We start from the raw sequence: 19,024 nt of genomic DNA on the forward strand, positions 1-19,024 counted from the left end.
GCCATTTCCGCTTCCTGCACTTAGGTCTGCGCCCATTGGGGCGGTGCTGCTCCCTGGCGGACCGGGATTGGCCAGAGCGGCCGCCCCTCACACCGCCTGGGGCGGGGCCCGGGCTGCGGCGCGCGTGCGCTTTGGCCCGGCCGCAGGTGATGCTGCTCCGGAGCTTGGTTGGGGGAGGCCGGACGGTGGCCGCTGCTGCCTGCGGTCCGGCAAGTACCAGCGGGGCGGGGGCCGGGGCGGGGCGCGTTCGGGAGGCGGGGGCCCGGCAGGGACCGGAGACGCCCGGCCCGCGCCGCCTGGTGTCGTTCCTGTCTTGGCCCCGGCTCCGCGGGAAGGGCCGCCCTGCGCTGGGCCGCCGGTTCGGCAGTATCCTTTGCATAGCCCCTTCATCCCTGTCTTCCTCCCAGGTCATCCCCCAAAGGTTCCGAGGGCAGCCCCCCCCCCCCCCCGCACCGGGCACCGCGGGCAGCCTTCCCTCCCTTCTCCGGCCCCGGCCCCAGGGTCCTGTGTCCTGCTCTGGGGTCTCCGGGGCCTTCCACACTGACTGCCACCGCCCTTACTTATTCATTCTGCCTAACTCCTGCGAGGAGCACGAGCTCCTTGGTCACTGCGGCTTCCCCAAGGGGCTGCACGTAGCCGGCGCTCAAGGGATACTGCGGAGGGAGTATCAGCATGGTCAGAGGGGAAGGCGCTCGGCTGCACTGGTTGGAGAGGGAGAAGCCGCTGTGTGGCCCCAGCCCGCAAGCTTCCACCCGCCCCCATTCCTGCCCAAGGAGGTGGGGTTCCAGGGTACCCCCCACCCCACCATCTGCTGGAGTGTGCACCCAGTGCCTGTCCCTGAACCCATTTCTCCAGCCCTTACGTCCACTTTACAGAGGGGAAACCGAGTCTACAGATGCAGTAACTTGTCTAAGGTCTCCTGGGAAATGAGGAAGCGGGGAAGCACCTGGAGCCCCCTGCCAGTGACAGGAGGCTGAAATTTCCCTGGAGCTGGGGGCCGGCAAGGCCTTACCAGCATCTGTCTTCTTAGGGGCCATGTCGACCCTCCAGCTGGGACCGGTGCCGAAGGCTTCCTGGAGGCGGCAGCGTTCTTTACAGGCCGCACACCTGGGTCCAAGTCCGTGAAGGCCACAGAGATTTTGGGAAGGACCGTGTAGAGGAGGGCTCTCAATCAGGTGCAGATGGCACAGGGCAGCCCAAGTCGTCCTTGCCTGGCGGGGGCCCCCCAGAAGCCCGGTATCCCCTGCCGCCTGAGCTCCAGCCCCCCACAAACTGCTGCATGAGTGGCTGCCCCAACTGTGTGTGGGTGGAGTACGCAGACGCACTGCTGCGGCATTACCGAGATGGTGGCCAGGGGGCCCTGGCTGCCCTCGAGGAGCACGTGACTGACGAGAACCTCAAGGCCTTCCTCAGGATGGAGATCCAGCTCCGAGTGAGGAGTGGAGGCTGAGCCGACTTGCCCAACACCCACGCCGGCTCCAGCCTGACAGCTCCTTCTCAGGAAGCAGCACGGAGCTTTACTTGTGGCCCTTCGTGAGGCCGGAGTCAGACAGGAACAGAAGGAATTATTTAATGACTTTATCTGAGAATAAATAAGTTTGTGGTGATTAGACGGAGGCTTCTGTGTTCTCTGTAGGGCTTACGTTCCGTTGTCAAAGAAAGCAGGTGCAGCTTGCTGTTGAACTTTTATTGAGAGCCTGCAGCTTTCACCAACCTGTAAGGGTGAAGTAAGTTTCATTTCTTTGACGATCCACGTGACGACGACCCCAGGAGTCCCCTTCCATGTCCCAGCACCCCAGAAGTCCTGCCCCAAGGTCAGCTCTGGTTATTCTCAGTGGCAGAGGGAGGACTGTCTGGTTCCATGAAGTTGCTGCTGGCAAAGTCCTTGGCAGGCATGGACACCGGTAGGCAGCCTGAGAAGGGCCCCATTATTCCAGCTGCAGGGCTCCTTGGGGAGCTACCCATTCACCAGCCAGGTAGAAAGCTGTAGATCAGCCCGCAGGGGCCTGAGCCTCCAGTCCTTCCAACCCACTTAGACACAATGATCGAGGCAGTTGATCAGGGTGTAAGGACCCAGGGGCCTCCAGCATTAGCCCTAGAATCAGCCTCCCGGCACTAGCCTGGTCCTTGGCTGCAGACCCGGCCGCGGGACCATTCAGCCCGGGAAGAACTTCATCTTAGGGCCCTCACTGCCCGTCCCCATCTCCTGCTCACCCCCATCGTGGAAATTGTCCCATCTTACCTCCCTCCCCCAACACTTCCAAGCGCTGAAACCAGTGGCCTGGATGGGGCGGGGGTTAAAGGAACTTGTGCGTGTTTTCTCTCTCCTCATTTAAAGAAAAAACTAAGATTAGCATAAATTCATGAGGGGTTTGAGCTGATAAACAGGCCTTCCCAGGTAGGGGCCTTTAACAGAAAGCTGGTGTATCACATAGAAATGTGTGGGCAAGAGAATGGAAGCAAAGCACGGTGCCTAGTTAGACACCCATGGTTCAGGCTGTCTTTCTGGACAGCTGCGTGCCCTCCAGAAACAGGGTTTATGGTGACACAGATCTATTAGGCTGTATCTCAGAGAGCATCTCATTCAACGTGTCCTCATACAGATTCAAACACGTCCCAGAAAGAGAGAGCCTTCCTCCAGGCACAGCAGCACAGCAAAGCTTGGCAGGCTCCGAGGCTCCGTGAAGGGGTGGCTTATCTCAGAGATGTAGAGGTTTTCCGTATTTTTCCCCAAAATGCAGATTTATAAGGGTTTCCGTATGGACCTGGGTACACGTACATGCGTACATCCGAAGGATCCTACTAAGTCAGCCCTACTGGGGAATGCAAGAGTCATGGCGATATCCTGTCCCCAGGGGCAGCCGCTGGCCTGGCTCCTTGCAGTGAGGCGGACTCCTCCCCCACGTAGCACGCAGCGGTCGAGGATGCCCGTGCAGCCCAGCACCAGGCTCACCGAGACTCGCGCAGGTGCGGGTCTTGTCTGCTCATTCGTTCGTCTCTCAGGCGCCGGGTGACCACCTGTGACGTGTCTGGCACTGGGGTCCGGTAGGAACACCTGCCACACTCACTCTAACGTGGAAGACAGAGGTTACCACGAGTGTTACCCAATGTACAACTATATCAGCTGCCGTGCGGTCCTATGAGATACGCCTCCTGGTCTAGCCTGAGGGGTCGCCCCTGAGGAAATGGTCCTGGGGCAGAGCTCTGACGTCCCAGGAAGAGGGAGCTGAGGGAAAGGGAACTGAGGGAACGAGGAGAGGTGCACAGTACACCAACAGACGGAGCAGCAGGTGCAAAGGTCCTGGGGTGGAAGGGGCTGGGAGCATGGAGAGTGAGGCAGAGGGATAAAAGGTAAGGTCAAAGAGGTAGATAGTGACCAGACTACACAGGACTTTGGGGGCCACGAAGGCAGACTCTTTAGAGATCAGAGAACTGAAAATGGGGAGACCCAGGACGGCAGCCAGTGCAGTTTCTTCTTGGCTTCCAAGAGGAGCAGCTTCAGGAGTGAGTCTTGCCCATCCAGCGGTTTGTGTCTGCACATCCCATCTCCGTCCCGACCCCATCCCCAGGCCCTTGCCTGCCCCTGAGCCCCTTCCCTCATCTCCCTGACCCTCAGTGGTGGTGCCCTCCCGCCACCCTCCTGAGTGGCCCTGACAATCTCATTAGTGTCGTGTCAGAGGATGATCCTAATTGGCTTACCCAAGAGCAGGATAAATGCCCAGCCGGCCCCCTGCTGAGGGAGGTCTGGCCACTCACACCCACGGCCCCCTGAGACCTGCCCAGTGCTTGGTGAGTACTGACCTTCCCCAGTCGCCTTTCTTGACAGCCGTTTACCCAAGGGAGCTGAATATCTGCACAGAGGGTGGGGAGTTGTTGGGCTTTTCACCGCCACACTGACGGCTGGATCTGCAGGAGTCTGTCCACTGTCCTAGTCAGAGCGGTTCTCCAGCCGGTCTCTTTCAGCTCCCCCATATTAAAGGGTGGTTGCAGGCAGTCCCCAAGGCCATACACTCTCAGCTAACTTGAGTGGTCATCAGCCAGAGACTGGACTGCGGCTGGGCCAGCTGGGAGAGCTTGGACCGTGGTTTCCACGAGGCCAGCATCTGACAGGGGGAGTTCCGTCTGGTTTAGGGCTGTGTGCACCGGGCCCATGGCCTGGGACTGGGGAAGGGGTCTGGCTGGGCCTACACCATCTAGGCTGTGAGGGGTGGGCATGATGGGGTCTGAGCTGCCGGGACCACTGGTGCAGGTCACCTTGGACCCCGCGTACATCCTCCTTGGCTGGTACGGGTTCTGGCACGGAGGATGAATGTTAGGGAGGAAAGGTCCATGGTGGGGTGCACCTGGTACTGGGTGCCCACCCCCACCACCCAGCCTGCCTTGCCCGCCAGCCGGTCTCAGCCCTGATGCTCTAGCCAGCAGCTGGTGGTAGCCCAAGGCTGGAGTCAGGCACTGTAGCCCACAAGACCAGAGCAGCAAAGGGGGCCCATGAGGTGGGGCCTGGGGCATCTAGTGCCAGGGGCTCCTGTCTGTGTCCTGTGCTTAGCCCCAGAACCTTCTAGGCTCACGGCAGCCCTGAGGGATTAGAGTCGCCCTCTGGTGCTAATAGGCTTAGGGGAAGCCGAGTTGCCCTTGAGCAGGGTCAGTGGGGCTTAGGGCATCCAGGGAGAGGCAGAGGGGAGGTCACCCTGTGCAGTGGGTTCAGAAACACCAGCAGGCGACACTGTGTGCCCAGGGCAGTCTCCAGGCACAGTGAGTGGCTGGGGGATTTACCAGTAGAGGGAAGAAACTGCAGGGGGCTGGTTGCACAGCTCAGCTCGGGACTTCTCCGGAGACAGACCCCTCCCTGCCAGGCACCCTGCCCTCCACTTCTCTGACGCCTGGCATGCACCAGGAATGAGGCTGAGTGTCCCTACCCCGGTGATTGGGGTGGGGCACGCAGAAGGGGAGACAGCTGAGGGGGGTGCACCGGGGGCGCCGCTGGTACTCTCATTCCCCCTGCCTGACCCCAGGTGCAGGCCACGTGGAGATGGCGGGGGGCTGCCATCGGGGTCACGCTCAGGGCCTCCTGGGTTTCCTGTTTCAGGACTTCCTCTCTTCCGCTGGGTTGAGACCTGCAAGGGGGCGGAAGCAAGGGGCTGACCAGGAGCCCCCCAGCCTGGTGTGCGTCCAGCCCACGGTGTGAGGGAGTCTAGAAGCCAGAGGTCGCCGTGGGCTCTCTGCCATCCTGGCCATGAACCTGGAGCCACCCAAGGCCGAGATCCGGTCAGCCACCAGGGTGACGGGGGGGCCCGTCACTCCCAGAAAAGGGCCCCCCAAATTTAAACAGCGGCAAACCAGGCAGTTCAAGAGCAAGCCCCCCAAGAAAGGCGTCCAAGGGTAAGCAGGGCTGGTGGAGGGCCAGCCGCAGGCTACACAAGAAGTGGGGGGGGGCACTGTAGAGCAGGGGGCTCGGCCACCCTTCCCTGGCTGGGGTCATTCCCAAGGGCCCCCATTCCTCAGCATGGGGGGCAGGAGGGCTCGGGGGCTCCTGTCACCCTCTACCTGTTACTGCCAAATGGATCTGGAGACCACGCTCACTGCCGCTCAGGGACTCAGCCACAGCCCACCCGCCGGCATATGTCCCTGCACACTCACAGACAGGGCGCGCTGGCAGACCCAGGGGCTGGCACTCAAGGGCACGTATGCCCCCACGCACCCCCACTCCCCTCTTCCCGGCCACTGGCCCTGACCACTCTGTCCTGCAGGTTTGGAGACGACATCCCTGGAATGGAAGGCCTGGGAACAGGTATGATGGCTGCCAGGGTCTTCCCAGGTCCCCCCCACTCTCCCGCCTGTCCGTGCGCCTGGGGCCCCATCCTTACTCCACTTTCCCCAGCCAAAGCTTATCTACAGCACTGCCTCAAGCCCGTCCTTCCTTCTCTGCCCCAACATCAAGGTTTAGGCCTCACAGAGGTGGGGCTGCTCCCATTCAGTGGGTTCACCGGGTACTTGGGGGGGGCTGGAAAGCAACAAGGACGCCTTGATGTCCCCCTCTCTCCTCCCTGGCGTGCTGCATCCATCCTCTTCCACTCGACACCCTCAAGCTGGCGTGCCCTGGGGGAAGGGCTCCCCACCCAGGACTTCTGCTCTCACCACTTGGGGTGTAGATAACAGGGCATGGAGGGGGTGGTGGCCCCTGGGGCCATGAGCCTCCTGGTGCCACTGTTTCTTCTCCTGCAGACATCACGGTCATCTGCCCATGGGAGGCCTTCAACCACCTGGAGCTGCACGAACTGGCCCAGTATGGCATCATCTAGCTCCAGAGCCTGACCCAGAGCCTCAGGGCCGTACCCCCTGCTGCCCGCTGCCGCCCCTGCTCAGGATTCCTGTGAGGAGGCCGGCCCCCCTGAGGGTGTCCAGGTTGCCCAGTTTGTGTCTGGAGACCCTTGCAGGGTGGCAACCTCAGGCCCCCAGATGCCAGTTACCAGAAGCCCACCAGCTCCCTGTAGGACACCCTGGGGCCAGTCAGGCCCTGCTTAGCTTCCAGAAACACTGGCCCACAGACCTTGTCTTAGGGCTGGAAAGCCAGGGCAGGGTCTCCCAGGAATGTCCCTCCCAGCCCACTCCCGTCCTGCTGTGTGGTGGTGAGACCAAGCTCCCCTCACTGGCCCTTCCCAGCTGCTGCCCTTGGGTTGGAGTGGGGGGCTGGGGGAGTCCTGGTGGCATCCGACCAACACCCCTCCAAACCCATCATCTGCAGGAAACGTCCTTTCCAACATGGCCCACGCTTGCTGTCCCTGTTTCAAAATAAACTCCGCACGCCCCCGCGCACTCAGCTGGAGTGGGTTGTGTTGTGGGTGGGGGCAGGGCCCGACGGCGTGGGTCTCCAGCAGGAGCGTAGGGATGAAGGTTGAAGGTGCAGGCTGGTGGGCGCAGCACGGGCCTGGCCAGGCTGAGAGGGAAGGAAACCCACTAAATGCTGCGTCTGGGCCTGTGGTGGCCGGGGGTCCATGCAGCAAGGCCGGCTAGGCTGGGAGGCAGTCGCGTGCATGCCCGGCCCCTGGAGCAGTCCTCCCCAAGGAGGCGGATGAGGCCCCGCAACAGCTCATGTGAGGAGGAGGGAGCCCTCAACCCTGCCTCACAGGTGAGGAAACAGGTGCAGAGAGATCGGGGAATTCGCTAAGTGGCCCAGCCAGCCTGTCCTTAGCTGTCCACTACCTCTGGCCAGGCACCCGCCCGGTGACCCAGGGTTCCATGCCTGATGCCACACCTGGGGGGATCAGGCGCACCCGCACACACAGGCCTGGTGAAAGTCCCTAGTGGCAGCCGCCATCCGGGAGCCCGCCAAGTGTGTGTCCACGTGGACCAGGTGCGTCTGTGGGGCCTGTTCACACAGCAGGGACCAGATGGTGACTCTTGGGAAGGGCCCTCTGGGGTCCCATTCATGTGAAAGCCAGAAAAAGCCACGTAACCGAAGGTGACGAGGGCCAGTCGGGGTGCCCCCAGGGAGGAGGCGAAGCAGCCTGCCGCGGCTGGCTCCTGACCTGGCGTGGGTCCGCACGGGTTTACGGAGGGACGAGTTCCTCACGCTGCCCACTTGAGACAGGTGCCATTTACTGTTGAATGATACAGCTCAGTAAAACTTATTCCTGCCTGGGCCTCGCCCTCGGCCACCACAATGGATGGGAAGGGGCCAGGCGGTGGTAAGGGAGTGGGGCCACCGGGGTGGGCCTCAGAGGTGGGGTCAGAATGGGGGTTGGGAGCAGGGAGGTGGTTGGAGGTGACAGTCAGGGGTGGGAGTTGGAGTTGGGGGCTTGCCGGCAGGATTTCATCCAGTCCTCAGAGCCCTGTACTCTCCCCACCGGCCAGGTAGCTTTGCCTGGCATCCCCCGTGGGTGGCGTGGCTTACACAGGCCACGCGGTGTTTGCAAGGGCTCCGTGGTCGAGAACAAATGTCTCCAAAAGAGAGTGAAATCAGGTGGTGGCACAGGGACTCATCCTTGCGGGGCCTGACAGAACCGGGAAGGAGGTGGGCATGGCCTGCCCTCAGGGAAATGGGCCCCTGTGGAGGGGGAGGTACAGCAGGTGGAGGAGGCCCGGGTGCCTGAGACCCAGCGTGGTTACTCCGACACCTTCCCTGGGTGTCCTATGGGGCTGTCAGCCCTGGGCCAGTTTGGCAGGGGACCTTTCCGTCCCCGCGGTTCTGGGGCTCTCCACCCCCCACCCGACGGACAGCCAGGGCCCTCACCAGCTGGGCGGCCAACAGGAGCTCCACCCCCTGCACGACCACAACCACGATTGTGCAGGCACCCACAGCCCGGACATTCCTGCGCAGCCACGCTCGGAGTGGAGGGCCACAGCCCTGCAGATGCACCCGTCTCTGAGCAGCATCCTCATCCAGGCCCAGAGCTCTGAAGCCACACGGGGGGTTGACAGCCGCGCCATCTTCCCTGGGGTTGATGCAGCAGGAGGCGGGAAGGCGGCAGGCCTGGACCCCAGGGGAGCTGCAGTTAAAGTACCTGTAAGAGTACATCTGGGCATCGGTCCGGAGGGCAGGGCCCGCTGTTGGGGGCCCGGCGCTGAGTCAGGTGTCTCTTCCCGGCCCTTCAAACATCCACGCCCCACAGACACGCATGCACATGCGCACACACACTTGTGCACACACAATAACAGCTTCCTGTGATTCATCCCGGCACCCGGTAGCCTCTGCACACGCAGGCAGATGTCAAAGCCTCTTGGCAGGAAGGGACATATTTGGTGAGACGGTTGAAGAGGAGACAAGCATGTGATGAGGGGTGGGAATCAGACAGCCTTGCCCGATAGGGGCTGCTGAGTTGGTCTGAGCAGGCAGAACCGGAGGGGAGAAGATGCGCTGAAGCCTGGGAGAGGTCGCCGTGCCCGTCAGCGGGTCGGTGCGGGAGGCCGAGGGGCAGCACTCGGCAGCCTCGGGGCTCTCCTCACGGGCCCCAGCTCCAGGCAGCCTCCTCCAAGCGTCCCTGGCCTTTGACTGGGGTCCACGGTCCTGCACCTGCCCTCCCTCCCAGGCATGCTCTCATCCCCCAGAAGAGTGGGCCTCACTAAGGCAAGGACTCAAAAGCCAGTAGGATGGGTGACCACGTGACACCACAGGGGGCTGCCACCAATCCGAAGTCCACAGCCCATGAATGAGAACACCCATGTGGATGCTTCTAGAACCCTTGTCACGTTTCAGTGACTGCTGGACACAAGTGGCCGGTTTTCAAGTCTCTGTAGGACTCCCTCCCTCGTGGTCAGTTGTCCTCCAGCAAAATGTAAAAGATACACTGCCCAGTGTTCCTAAATAGACAACGCTTACACACACCCACTCATACACACACAGACACACGCGCACACACAGACAAGCATGTACACGCACATGCATGCACACACACAGACATGCACATGTGCAGACACAGAGACAGACACACACACACCACCACGCACACGCACATGCATGCGCACACAGACACATGCAGACACACAGACACGAACAAGCATGCACACATGCATACGTGCATACGCAGACAGGCACACATGCATGCACCACACACACATATATGGACACGCATGTACACACACATACGTGCACATACAGACACGCACACATGCACACGCTGTGGAGGGAGAACTGTGGAGTCTGGAACGATGTCCCCACTTAACAAGTGCATTTGACATTGAGACGTCTTGTATGATGACCTTACCAAAAACACTCGCCAAACTGACTTTCTAAGTCTGCTGGCTCAGCATCTCCACTAAGAGCCCTGTTCACCTGGTCCTGGTTGGAGGGAGCAGAAACACTCGGGGGCCCACGTGTGTGCACGGGCACGTGTGCACACACTCGTGTGTGCGTACAAGTGAGCATGTGTGCGAGTGAATGCATCCATGTGAGTGCACGTGCAGTCCGGTCTGCTGGCCTCTGGGGATGCCCCCCTTCCCCATGGGCTCCAGGACTCACAGGTTCCACGTCCAGTCCTGGTAGGAAGACACCCCACAGCACTGCAGCCCCAGCTGGACCTGGTCAATGAGGAAGCGCAGGTCCGGGTCATCCTGATAGTGGGTGATGGCCACACGCAGGGTGGGCTCCAGGCCATCCTGCAGCGGGCCCCAGAAGGCCACCAGCAAGGCACCCACCACAGCTTCCAGCGCCAGGAAGGCGATGAGACCCCCAGAGAAGCAGTGCAGCAGGCAAGCATTCTCGCAGAGGGCACCCAGGCAGCCCGCCAGGCTCACTGCACTGACCACCAGCCCCCCCAGTGTCAGTCCCAGCAAGGGGTCTTCGGGCAGGGCCGCCCCCCGGCTACTCCCCAGAGACCCTTTGACAGCCAAGCCCCAGAGCCCAACGGCCAGGGCCAGCAGACCAAGCAGAGAGAAGAGGAAGTTGAATAGGAAGGTCAGGTACTTCAGGCAGCTGCTTCCCAAGGGGAGAGAGGAGGCCGGGTCTCCCCCAAGGCCTGTCCTCCAGACCTGGTCCTCTCGGGGTGCCGGCCCTGGGCGGCTTGAAGTGAGTGGGCTGCTCCCGGGGAGGGGCTCCTCCTGGCACCCGGTGCCCTGTGGAGGAAGGAGGAACACACAGGGAGACCTCACCAGCAAGACGTGATAATCAACAGGGAGGTCACCTCCTCGTGGCCAGGGGAAGAGACTAGACAGTGGATAGAGGACACTCGGGGACTGGAGATGGCTGGGGAGGACCATGGCGGCCTCCAGGCTTGTCACCCGGCCAGGCAGCAGGGGGACAGGAAGGGCCTGTCTCCTGCAGAACGGAGGGACAGCTGCACCCTGCCAGTTCATGGTGGAGAGTAAGCGAGGCAATACTGGGAGACCGGCGTGGCACGAACACACGCCTGTCCTTGATCCCCTCTGTGGGATGGAGGATGTGGTCCCTCAGCAGAGGCACGTGGCAGGTGGCCTGAGCAGCATCTATGTGGGTTGGGCTGGACATGCAGTCCAGAGAGGGGCTTACCCACCCAGCCCAGGAGGTGCAGGCCCTCCAAGCAGAAGGGCTGGCCCCGGGGACTGCCCTTGCTGCTTCCCCCTCTCAGACCAGCCCCAGTGTCCCAGGACCCGCGCAGCCATCTCTCTCAGGGTCAGATCGCGTCACAGTTGACCATCGTTCCCCCTTCCTCCACAGGGCACCGGGTGCCAGGAGGAGCCCCCCCCCCCCCGGGAGCTCCTCCTTTGCAGTCCGCCCGACTCTCTGAGCGCAGACACGGTGCTGGGCCAGCCAGGCTCCCAGAGCAGGGAGGAGACCAGGGCTCTGTGGGAGGCAGGAGCCCTGCCTTGCCCTCCAGCGATGCTCAGCCACGCTCTGGGACACTGGTCATACCAAGTGTGGAAAGTAAAGAAGTGTTGACCCATCTCCCGCCCCCAGTTCTCCCACAGCGGAGTGGCTCAATGATCGTGAGGTTTGGAGAAGCTGCTGACTCCGTCCCACTTCATCCCTTAACCAACAATCTCCATTTCAGATCTGCTTGCCCCCCACCCCCAACGCTCTCCACCTGCAGGCAGGTGTGGGAGAAACTTCTGTTCTCTCCCTGCAGGGAGGAGAGGGACAGCCTGCCCTTGAAATCTGGGAGGAGAATTTGGAAGCTGTGGCCCCACACCTAGACAGGGCCTCCCTTCCAAACCAGTTTCCCAGGAAGAAGCTGCCCTCCACTCCCCACATCTGACCCTGCATTGAAACCTCATTCACTGTGAACTTGGAGGAGATGAAAGGAGTATTTATCAGCCCCCCAGACCCCAACAGTCAGTGGGAGCAAAAGGACAGGCTGCTGGATGCCAGGCTGGGGGGGCCTGGGGCTGCCGGAGGCCGTGGGCGTGGGCCAGGAAGTTATCCTGCAGCTTCGCGGCCAGCCGGGAGGGATGTCGGGAGCCAGAACTCGTTGTCTTGCTTCCAGAACCACAGGCAGCCGTGGGGAAGGGGCAAATAGGGGCGGCAAGAAGGCCGAGAGGTCGTAGGTGGAGGCGGATGGGCAGGATATGAGGGAGGTGCTGAAGGCCCCCGTGAGCATGTCCCCTGGGTGTGTGCTTTTCTCAGAGTGTGGATGCACCGCACACCACATCAAACACAAGGGCAAGGATAGGAAACATTCCCGAGTTGGGGCAAAGCGCTGGGTGAGGATAAAGCACCTGATTAGTGAAACCCCCACCGCAATCTTAGCTCCTCGTTGGTGTCCACCTACTGGCTAGCCCCAGCACACAGAAAGGCTCAGGGTGGGGCCTGGGGCCAGGGTGGGTGAGAACCGGCCTGAGGTCCTCCCGAGGGCTTTCGGGGGTGGAGACAGTCCCAAACGGGGGGCAGAGGGCACCGGGCACTGGCTTACCTGGGACAGCAGGGGGCTCCTTTCCCCCTCCTCCATTCTGCCCCAGGACAGGTGTGCTGGTCCCCTGCCTGGCGTCTCTAGCTGGGCCCCTGGAGCTGGAGCTGCCTGCCCTCAGCCGTCCTGTGAGCTCTGCAGCCCAGGGCCTGGTGAGCTGCGAGCACAACCAGGACGCCCCAGTCATGACCAGATCATGTGAGGCGTCACGTTGCAGGGCTTAAGACAGTCTCTGCTTTTGAGATGCAGACCATCCTTCTCGAGTGCAGATTTTCAGCCTCGCTCTCTGTATTCTCTGGAGCTCTGGGCAGGTGTGATGCGGGCGGGGCTGTCACGCCGTGCCCACCGCTACAGGGCCCCCGTCCGTGTGGGCCTCGGCCTGGCGGGCCAGCAGCTGCTCCTTCAGGTCACCCAGGACATCAGACCCATGAGAACTGGCTCGCAGAAACAATCCTGGGAGACCCACCAGCAGTTAAATGCCAGGTCATCCCCCAAGTTATTCACTGTAAGAATGACACAGTATCCACTGGCCAGATCAGGTCCTTCCTGGTTTTGAGGGACGTGGGCTCCTTCCTCCTCCCGAGCTTCTCTTCGCAGGGGCGGACTCTGTCACAGTCCGCATTGTGCCCTAGTGCTTGGAAGGACCCGGGCCACGCAGCTGCCCCGCGCACAGGGGCGCTCAAGGCTCCCTGACCCTGCCCTGCCCTGTCCTCTCTCCTCTGCTTGCATTGCTTGCGTCACGGTGGGAAGGCGGGCTCAGAGTGGATCCCCCCCACTACCAGCGCTGTGAGAACACGGGCACATAGCTCTCCACACCTCCCCCATGCCTTTGTGAAGTTATGACATGAATGTCGGTCTCTGGCTTGCAGGGACCTCTGGAGGCTGAGGGGGACCCCTGGGCGAGGCCACTTGCCCAGCCTGTCTTCACCTTCCTCTCCCCTGCTGTTCCTTGGCTTCTTTTGTTTGACATTCGAGCCCCAGCCTCTCTTCCTCACTTTACCCGCCACCTCACAATCCAGCCACATGGACTGCTTGCTGGCCCCAGGCAACCCAGCTCTCACGTGCCCTTGGCCTTTGCCGTCCCCTGAAATCTCCGTGTCCAGCTCTAGGCCACATCCTGCCCCGCAAGCGGAGGCCTCCCCTCTTCTTCTGGGACACTCTTCTCTTCGTTTTGTAGTTATTTGTGTTCTTGTTTCATGCCCCCCACCCCAGCTTCCCGCATGACAACCACCCAACTGAGCCCAGTCTCGATTCCCGACCTGCAGGATCGGGAGGCTGGTAAATGGCTGTTGTGTGAAGCCACTAAGTTTTGAAAGAGTTCATTTCACAGCATCATTGTGACAACAGATTTACAATAGATATACAATTATACAATAGATAAATGGGACAATGGATCACTGATCGAAGTCCGGGAGTGTCCTGAGTCCTGGCGATACAGCAGGGGAAAAACCTGTCAACGCCTAGTCAGCAGGACCTTACCTCTGGTGAAGAGGAAGTCATAAAGTGAGGGGGGAAATAGGTGAATATATGTGATTTTACACGGTCGTCAGAGGTCTGAAGCCAGGACAGGAGGGTGAAGAGTCAGGGGGCTGTCGCCTTATGTAAGGTGATCGGAGAGGGCCTCACTGTAAGGTGTCTGGCTCCTAGGTATGTACCCCAAAGAACTGAAAACAGGGACTCAAACAAATACATATACACACATATCCACGGTAGCATTACCTACAATTGCCAAAAGGTGGAAACAACCCAGATATCAATCAGCAAAGAATGGATAATCAAAATGTGCTCTATGCACCCAATGGAATATTACTCAGCCATAAAAATGAGCTCTGACCCCTGCTACAAAGCGGGTGGACCTGGAAAACGTTACGCTCAGCGAAAGAAGCCAGACACTAAAGTGCACATACATATCATTCCGTTGACATGAAATACTCAGAACAGGTAAGCCTGGTGGTTGCTGGGGGCTGGGGGAGGGGAATGGGGAGCTGCTGCTGAATGGGTGTGGGTGTCCTTCTGGGGGTGATGGAAATGTTTGGGAAGTAGATACAGGAGGTGGTTATATCACATCGTGAAAGCACTAAATGCCACTGAATTGTTCACTGAATAATGGTTGACTGCATGCTGTGTGAATTTCATCTTAATTAAAAAAACAAAAAGAGGGGGCGCCTGGGTGGCTCAGTCGTTAAGCGTCTGCCTTTGGCTCAGGTCATGGTCCCAGGGTCCTGGGATCGAGCCCCACGTCTCGGGCCCCCTGCTCAGCAAGGAGTCTGCTTCTCCCTCTCCCACTCCCCCTGCTTGTGTTCCTGCCCTCACTATCTCTCTCTCTGTCAAATAAATGAATAAAACAAAAAAACAAACAAAAACAAAAAGAGGAAGGGGAGAAACGTGGGGAAGGGAGGGGAACAAGCCAGGTGGGTTTTCTCAGGTGGGGTCCCCTCCGAGGGAGAGGGCGGGGGGTGAAGGAGCATCATGACCCGACTCCCGCTGTGAAGGGAGGGCTCAGGCTGCGGTGTGGCAGGCCGCAGTTCAGGGCAAAGACGAAAGCTGCAGATTTGATCCCGTGCAGCCAAGCCTTCACTCATCTCTTCCTCGAAGTGACAAACCCAGACCCCCTCGGTTACTGCATCCAGCTCCAAGGCCAGGCTCTCGGGGTGACGACAATCACCTCTCCAGCAATGTCTCACTCCTGTCCTGATACTGGGCGACGCTGAATGAAATTATAGTTACCAGCACGGGGAGGGACTGAGTTGCGTTTCCCCCAAATCCCTATGTTGAGGTTCCCACCCCCAGAACCTCAGAAGATGATCTGGAGAGACGGCCCTTAAGGAGGCAGTCAACTTAAAAATGAGGCCAGTGTCCTCATATGAAGAGGAAACTAGGACACACAGAGACACCAGGGATGCCTGAGCACAGAGGAAAGATACAGCGGTCTGCCAGCCAAGGAGAGTGGCCTCCGAAGAACCCGACTGGCTGTCTCCTTGATCTCCGGCTTCCAGCCTCTGGAACCAGGAGAGAATAAATTGAAGTTATCCCGTCTGTGGAATTTTAAGACAGGCCTAGCAAAGTGATACAATTACTCATATAACTTTTTTAAAAAAGTCAACATAGTATCTTCCCAGTACCGTGGAGGAGGTTAAAAAGGTAAGCAGCAAACAGCAGATAACACACCTGTTATCACGCAGTGCTTGCCGGTGAGCACCCCCGGGGAACTTTTGGAGAAGCCGGAGTCTTGCCCTTCTGTAGAATGAATATGTTTGGATAGAAGAGAAGCGAAAAGATCAGAGGCCATTCTGTAAAGAAGAGGAAAGAATAAGAGCGGAAGGATGTGTGTTGGCAAAATGCAGCCCGGTACCCTGGTCTTTCAGGCAATCCTGCCTGCTCTCCCTCCTTGTCTTGGATCTCGCGCCGCGCAGCCTATGTCCTCTGGGCTATGGCCTCTTCCCCCGTCTCCCTGCTCCTCTTTCTGCCTCTCCATGCTGTCTCCTGTGCAATCGGCTTCCAGAGAATCCTCCTGAAACACAACGGAAAGCATGCCTTCTTTGCTCTCATCCCTCCAAAGGCTTTCTAACATAACACACTCAGAATAGAATCTAAAGGCCTTTCCACGTCTCACATGGTTCTTCCCAACCCAGCCCTCCTCTGCCCTCACTCGTGATGCTCCAGCCACACCAGCTTTGTTGTTCCTGGAGCACCAGCACGTCCTAGGCCCCAGGACCTTTGCACATGCTTTCCCCACATCCTATTTCACTCTTCCCTCAGATACTTTATCTGGGACCTGCTCACACCTCATCTCCTCAGAGAGGTCTTTCTCGACGGTCTTATGTAAAATAGCCTCTCACCCTCCACCCCCTCCTCTGCTATGGTTGTTGGCTACAGCACATTGCATATTTAACATATTTGTTGTGTTTACAAGCTGCCTCCTGCTGGTAGATTCCATCAGGGTGGGGATCTCCCCTGCCTCTGCTGTCTTCCCAGCATTAGCCATGCGACTCGCAGAGTAATAGATCCTTGCGGATGGGATGAATAGGCAAGCTGAACTAGAGGCCGAAACCGAGATGATAGAACAGATTGTGTTGTCAACACTGATACTGTTAACAGTGATACAAACCCAGGGAACTTAAGGAGTGGGGATGGGGAGGAAACGAGGGCGACTTTTTCAGCACAGGAGATACATAAATACAACCTGGAGTTGAGCCATGGGGTTAAAAAAAAACATAGATTCTGGCATCCTGGACGTCTTTGTAACTTTTCCCCAAAGTCCCGGGAAAGGTCTGCTCCAGAATTTGCAGGGCCTGGTGCAACATGAAAACGGGGCGGGGCGGGGGGGGCTCCCCGTTGAAAACCGTGAAGAATTGCAAGAAGCTGACAGCTAAGCCCTAGGACCCCAGCACGAGGCCCTTCCTGCCGGGTCCGCGGCCCAGGAAGCAGGCCCTGGGGACAGGTCTCAGGATATCCCATCTCTGTGGCAAGGGACGCTGCCCTGAAATCCAGTTTATTTATTCATTTTTTTTAAACTAAAGATTTTATTTATTTATTTGACAGAGAGAGACACAGCGAGAGAGGGAACACAAGCAGGGGGAGTGGGAGAGGGGAAGCAGGCTTCCCGCGGAGCAGGAGCCGGATGCGGGGATGGATCCCAGGACCTGAGATCATGACTTGAGCCGAAGGCAGACGCTCAACGACTGAGCCACCCAAGCGCCCCTTCATACTGAAACATTTTAATGGATCTATTCTTAGGGATGTTCTCAAAAGTGAAGCAAATGCTGCGTGGATGTCCCTCCTCTTCCCCGGGAAGTCGTCTTAGTGGCTCTTTGAGAGAATGGGTACGGGATGAGGGGCCTTCCCTATGCCCTGTGCTGCTTACTCTCACTTGCTCTTCCGGGTCCTGTGAAGGTGTCTGACTGCTGGATTTCATGCAGAGGTGAAGTTCATCCATAGAGTATAGAACCACCAGGTGAAACGCGTCCCGTTGCTGCCATCACCCCCATGGGCACTCAATGGGCCTTGTTCTCTAGGACTTAACCTTTTACAAAAGACACACTTCACACGCTTTTTTTTTTTTAAGATTTTATTTATATATTTGAGAGAGAGAGAGAGAGAGAGCGCATAAGCCAGGGGTAGAGGCAGAGGGAGAGGGAGAAGCAGACTCCCCACTGAGCAGGGAGCCCGATGCGGGGCTCGATCCCAGGACCCTGGACCCTGAGATCACGACCCGAGCCGAAGGCAGACGCTCAACGACTGAGCCACCCAGGCGCCCCTGAAATGCAGTTTAAATTCAGTCGTGTCTCTCGTGTTGGATTCGTGGAAATGCCTTCTTTCCTGTTCCGTATCATGACGGTGTGATGTCACCGTCCTGATACGATGCCGCTCTGCACGGGCCCGCAGGACCTAGGCCCTATGCAATTTCCCCCAATTACAGCCCAGCGATGAGGGTTTCTGGGCGAGACTCGGACCTCCCTGCGTTGCCCGAAGGCTCGGAAAGGGGCGCGGGTCGCGAAGTCTTCCCCCCGGGGCCTCCTTGCCGCCTGCGGCGCGGGGCTCAGGCCCCCGCGCGCCCCCCCCCGCGGGCTCGGGGCCGCCCCGCCTGCGCATGCGCGGGCCGTTGCAGGGCCGGAACTCGGGTTCGGGGCTGCGCGGCCGGCGGAGCGCGTTGCGCGAGGCGCCGGACGTCGCGCGGCGGTGGCGGCCGGCGGCGAAGCTGGAGCGGCGGTGGCGGCGGCGGCGGGAGGCCGGGGCCGGGGCTGAGGCCGGGGCTTCGAGGCCCGCGGGGCGGCAGGCGGCGGCGGCGGCGGCCCGGGGTTCCAGCCCGGAGACGGGAGCGGCCGCCATGGCCGAGAGCATCGTGAGTGGGGCGGGAGCGGGAGCGGGGCGCCGGGATGAGGCAGCAGATTTACCGGCGCGGCCTGTGGGGCGGCGGCCCCCCTCCGGCCGCTCCGCGACCGCCGGCTCCGCGGGGCCGCCGGGCCGGGGGGCCGGGGCGCGCCCCGCCTGGGCTCGAGCCCCGCGGGGAGAGCGCTGGGTCCGGAGGGGCCTGGCGGACGCCGGGGCCGTGAGGACGGGAAATCGGCCGCCGGCGTCTTCTGGGGCTTGGTGGCGAGGACGGCGGGACAGCTGCCGTTGGAGGAGGGCGGCTCCGCAGGTCGACCTCACGCGGACCCGAAAGTGGGAATCGGCGCGTGCCCCCCAAGTGAGGGAAGTCGGTGAAAGTGAGGGAAATAGGCCCCCGAACCAAAGCAGCCCCGCGCTGGCTTGCGGCAGGTTCCCCCTCAGGAGCAAGTGGGAAGAGTCAGCAGCGTGTCGCTTGACGTTAAGGGTGCGGGGGTTTGGGGGGGCAAAGGCGTATCGGGCGGCCGGTCGCATCCACGCCTCCCTCCGCGGCCGGCGGCTGCGCTCGGCCGCGGCCGTCCGCCCTGAGGGCCTTGGGTCTGGGGAGGGAGCCCGGGAAGAGCAGAGGCAGCAGATGGCCCCGGGGACGCGAAAGGCAGCGGCTCTTTCAAGACACGACTTCCTCGTCGTCGTCGACTTCTAGGAAAGGATGCGGATCCGGGCTCAAAGGAATCTCCGTCCAGATTCTCTCTCTACTGCAGTACTTTCAATTCAAGCACGGACAAACGAGCTGTTTCAGAAAAGGATGTAGTTAAGCCAGAAGAAGATATTTTCTGCCTCAACAATTGGGATTTCGTAACGGTTATTCAAAACAGCCTTAAGAA

The 19,024-nt window shown here is 60.0% G+C and overlaps 4 protein-coding genes across 4 annotated transcripts in view; 3 read left to right on the top strand and 1 right to left on the bottom strand.

The window, feature by feature from the left end:
• Nucleotides 1-111: 111 nt before the first annotated feature.
• OXLD1 (oxidoreductase like domain containing 1) lies at nucleotides 112-1,612 on the top strand. Its single transcript, XM_035026380.1, has 2 exons — nucleotides 112-209; nucleotides 1,031-1,612. The coding sequence occupies exons 1-2, from the start codon at nucleotides 150-152 to the stop codon at nucleotides 1,448-1,450; spliced, it is 480 nt and encodes a 159-aa protein (XP_034882271.1). The 5' UTR covers nucleotides 112-149; the 3' UTR covers nucleotides 1,451-1,612.
• A 3,621-nt stretch (nucleotides 1,613-5,233) lies between these two features.
• On the top strand, nucleotides 5,234-6,347 carry PDE6G (phosphodiesterase 6G). Its single transcript, XM_035026381.1, has 3 exons — nucleotides 5,234-5,379; nucleotides 5,748-5,788; nucleotides 6,223-6,347. The coding sequence occupies exons 1-3, from the start codon at nucleotides 5,234-5,236 to the stop codon at nucleotides 6,297-6,299; spliced, it is 264 nt and encodes an 87-aa protein (XP_034882272.1). The 3' UTR covers nucleotides 6,300-6,347.
• Nucleotides 6,348-8,128: 1,781 nt separating this feature from the next.
• TSPAN10 (tetraspanin 10) lies at nucleotides 8,129-18,143 on the bottom strand. Its single transcript, XM_035026341.1, has 4 exons — nucleotides 17,768-18,143; nucleotides 12,661-12,767; nucleotides 9,956-10,548; nucleotides 8,129-8,501 (listed from the first exon to the last, which is right to left on the bottom strand). Exons 1-4 carry the CDS (start codon nucleotides 18,141-18,143, stop codon nucleotides 8,129-8,131), a joined length of 1,449 nt encoding a protein of 482 aa, XP_034882232.1.
• The window catches only part of NPLOC4 (NPL4 homolog, ubiquitin recognition factor), a 60,246-nt gene continuing 59,254 nt past the window's right edge, over nucleotides 18,033-19,024 (top strand). Inside the window, exon 1 of the mRNA XM_035025791.1 lies at nucleotides 18,033-18,156. Coding sequence (XP_034881682.1) covers nucleotides 18,142-18,156 — 15 coding nt within the window. The 5' untranslated portion in view covers nucleotides 18,033-18,141. The remainder of the gene's footprint in view (nucleotides 18,157-19,024) is intronic.

Source organism: Mirounga leonina, unplaced genomic scaffold (assembly GCF_011800145.1).
Source record: "Mirounga leonina isolate KUSES-001 unplaced genomic scaffold, KU_Mleo_1.0 Mir_197, whole genome shotgun sequence".
Taxonomy (NCBI): domain Eukaryota; kingdom Metazoa; phylum Chordata; class Mammalia; order Carnivora; family Phocidae; genus Mirounga; species Mirounga leonina.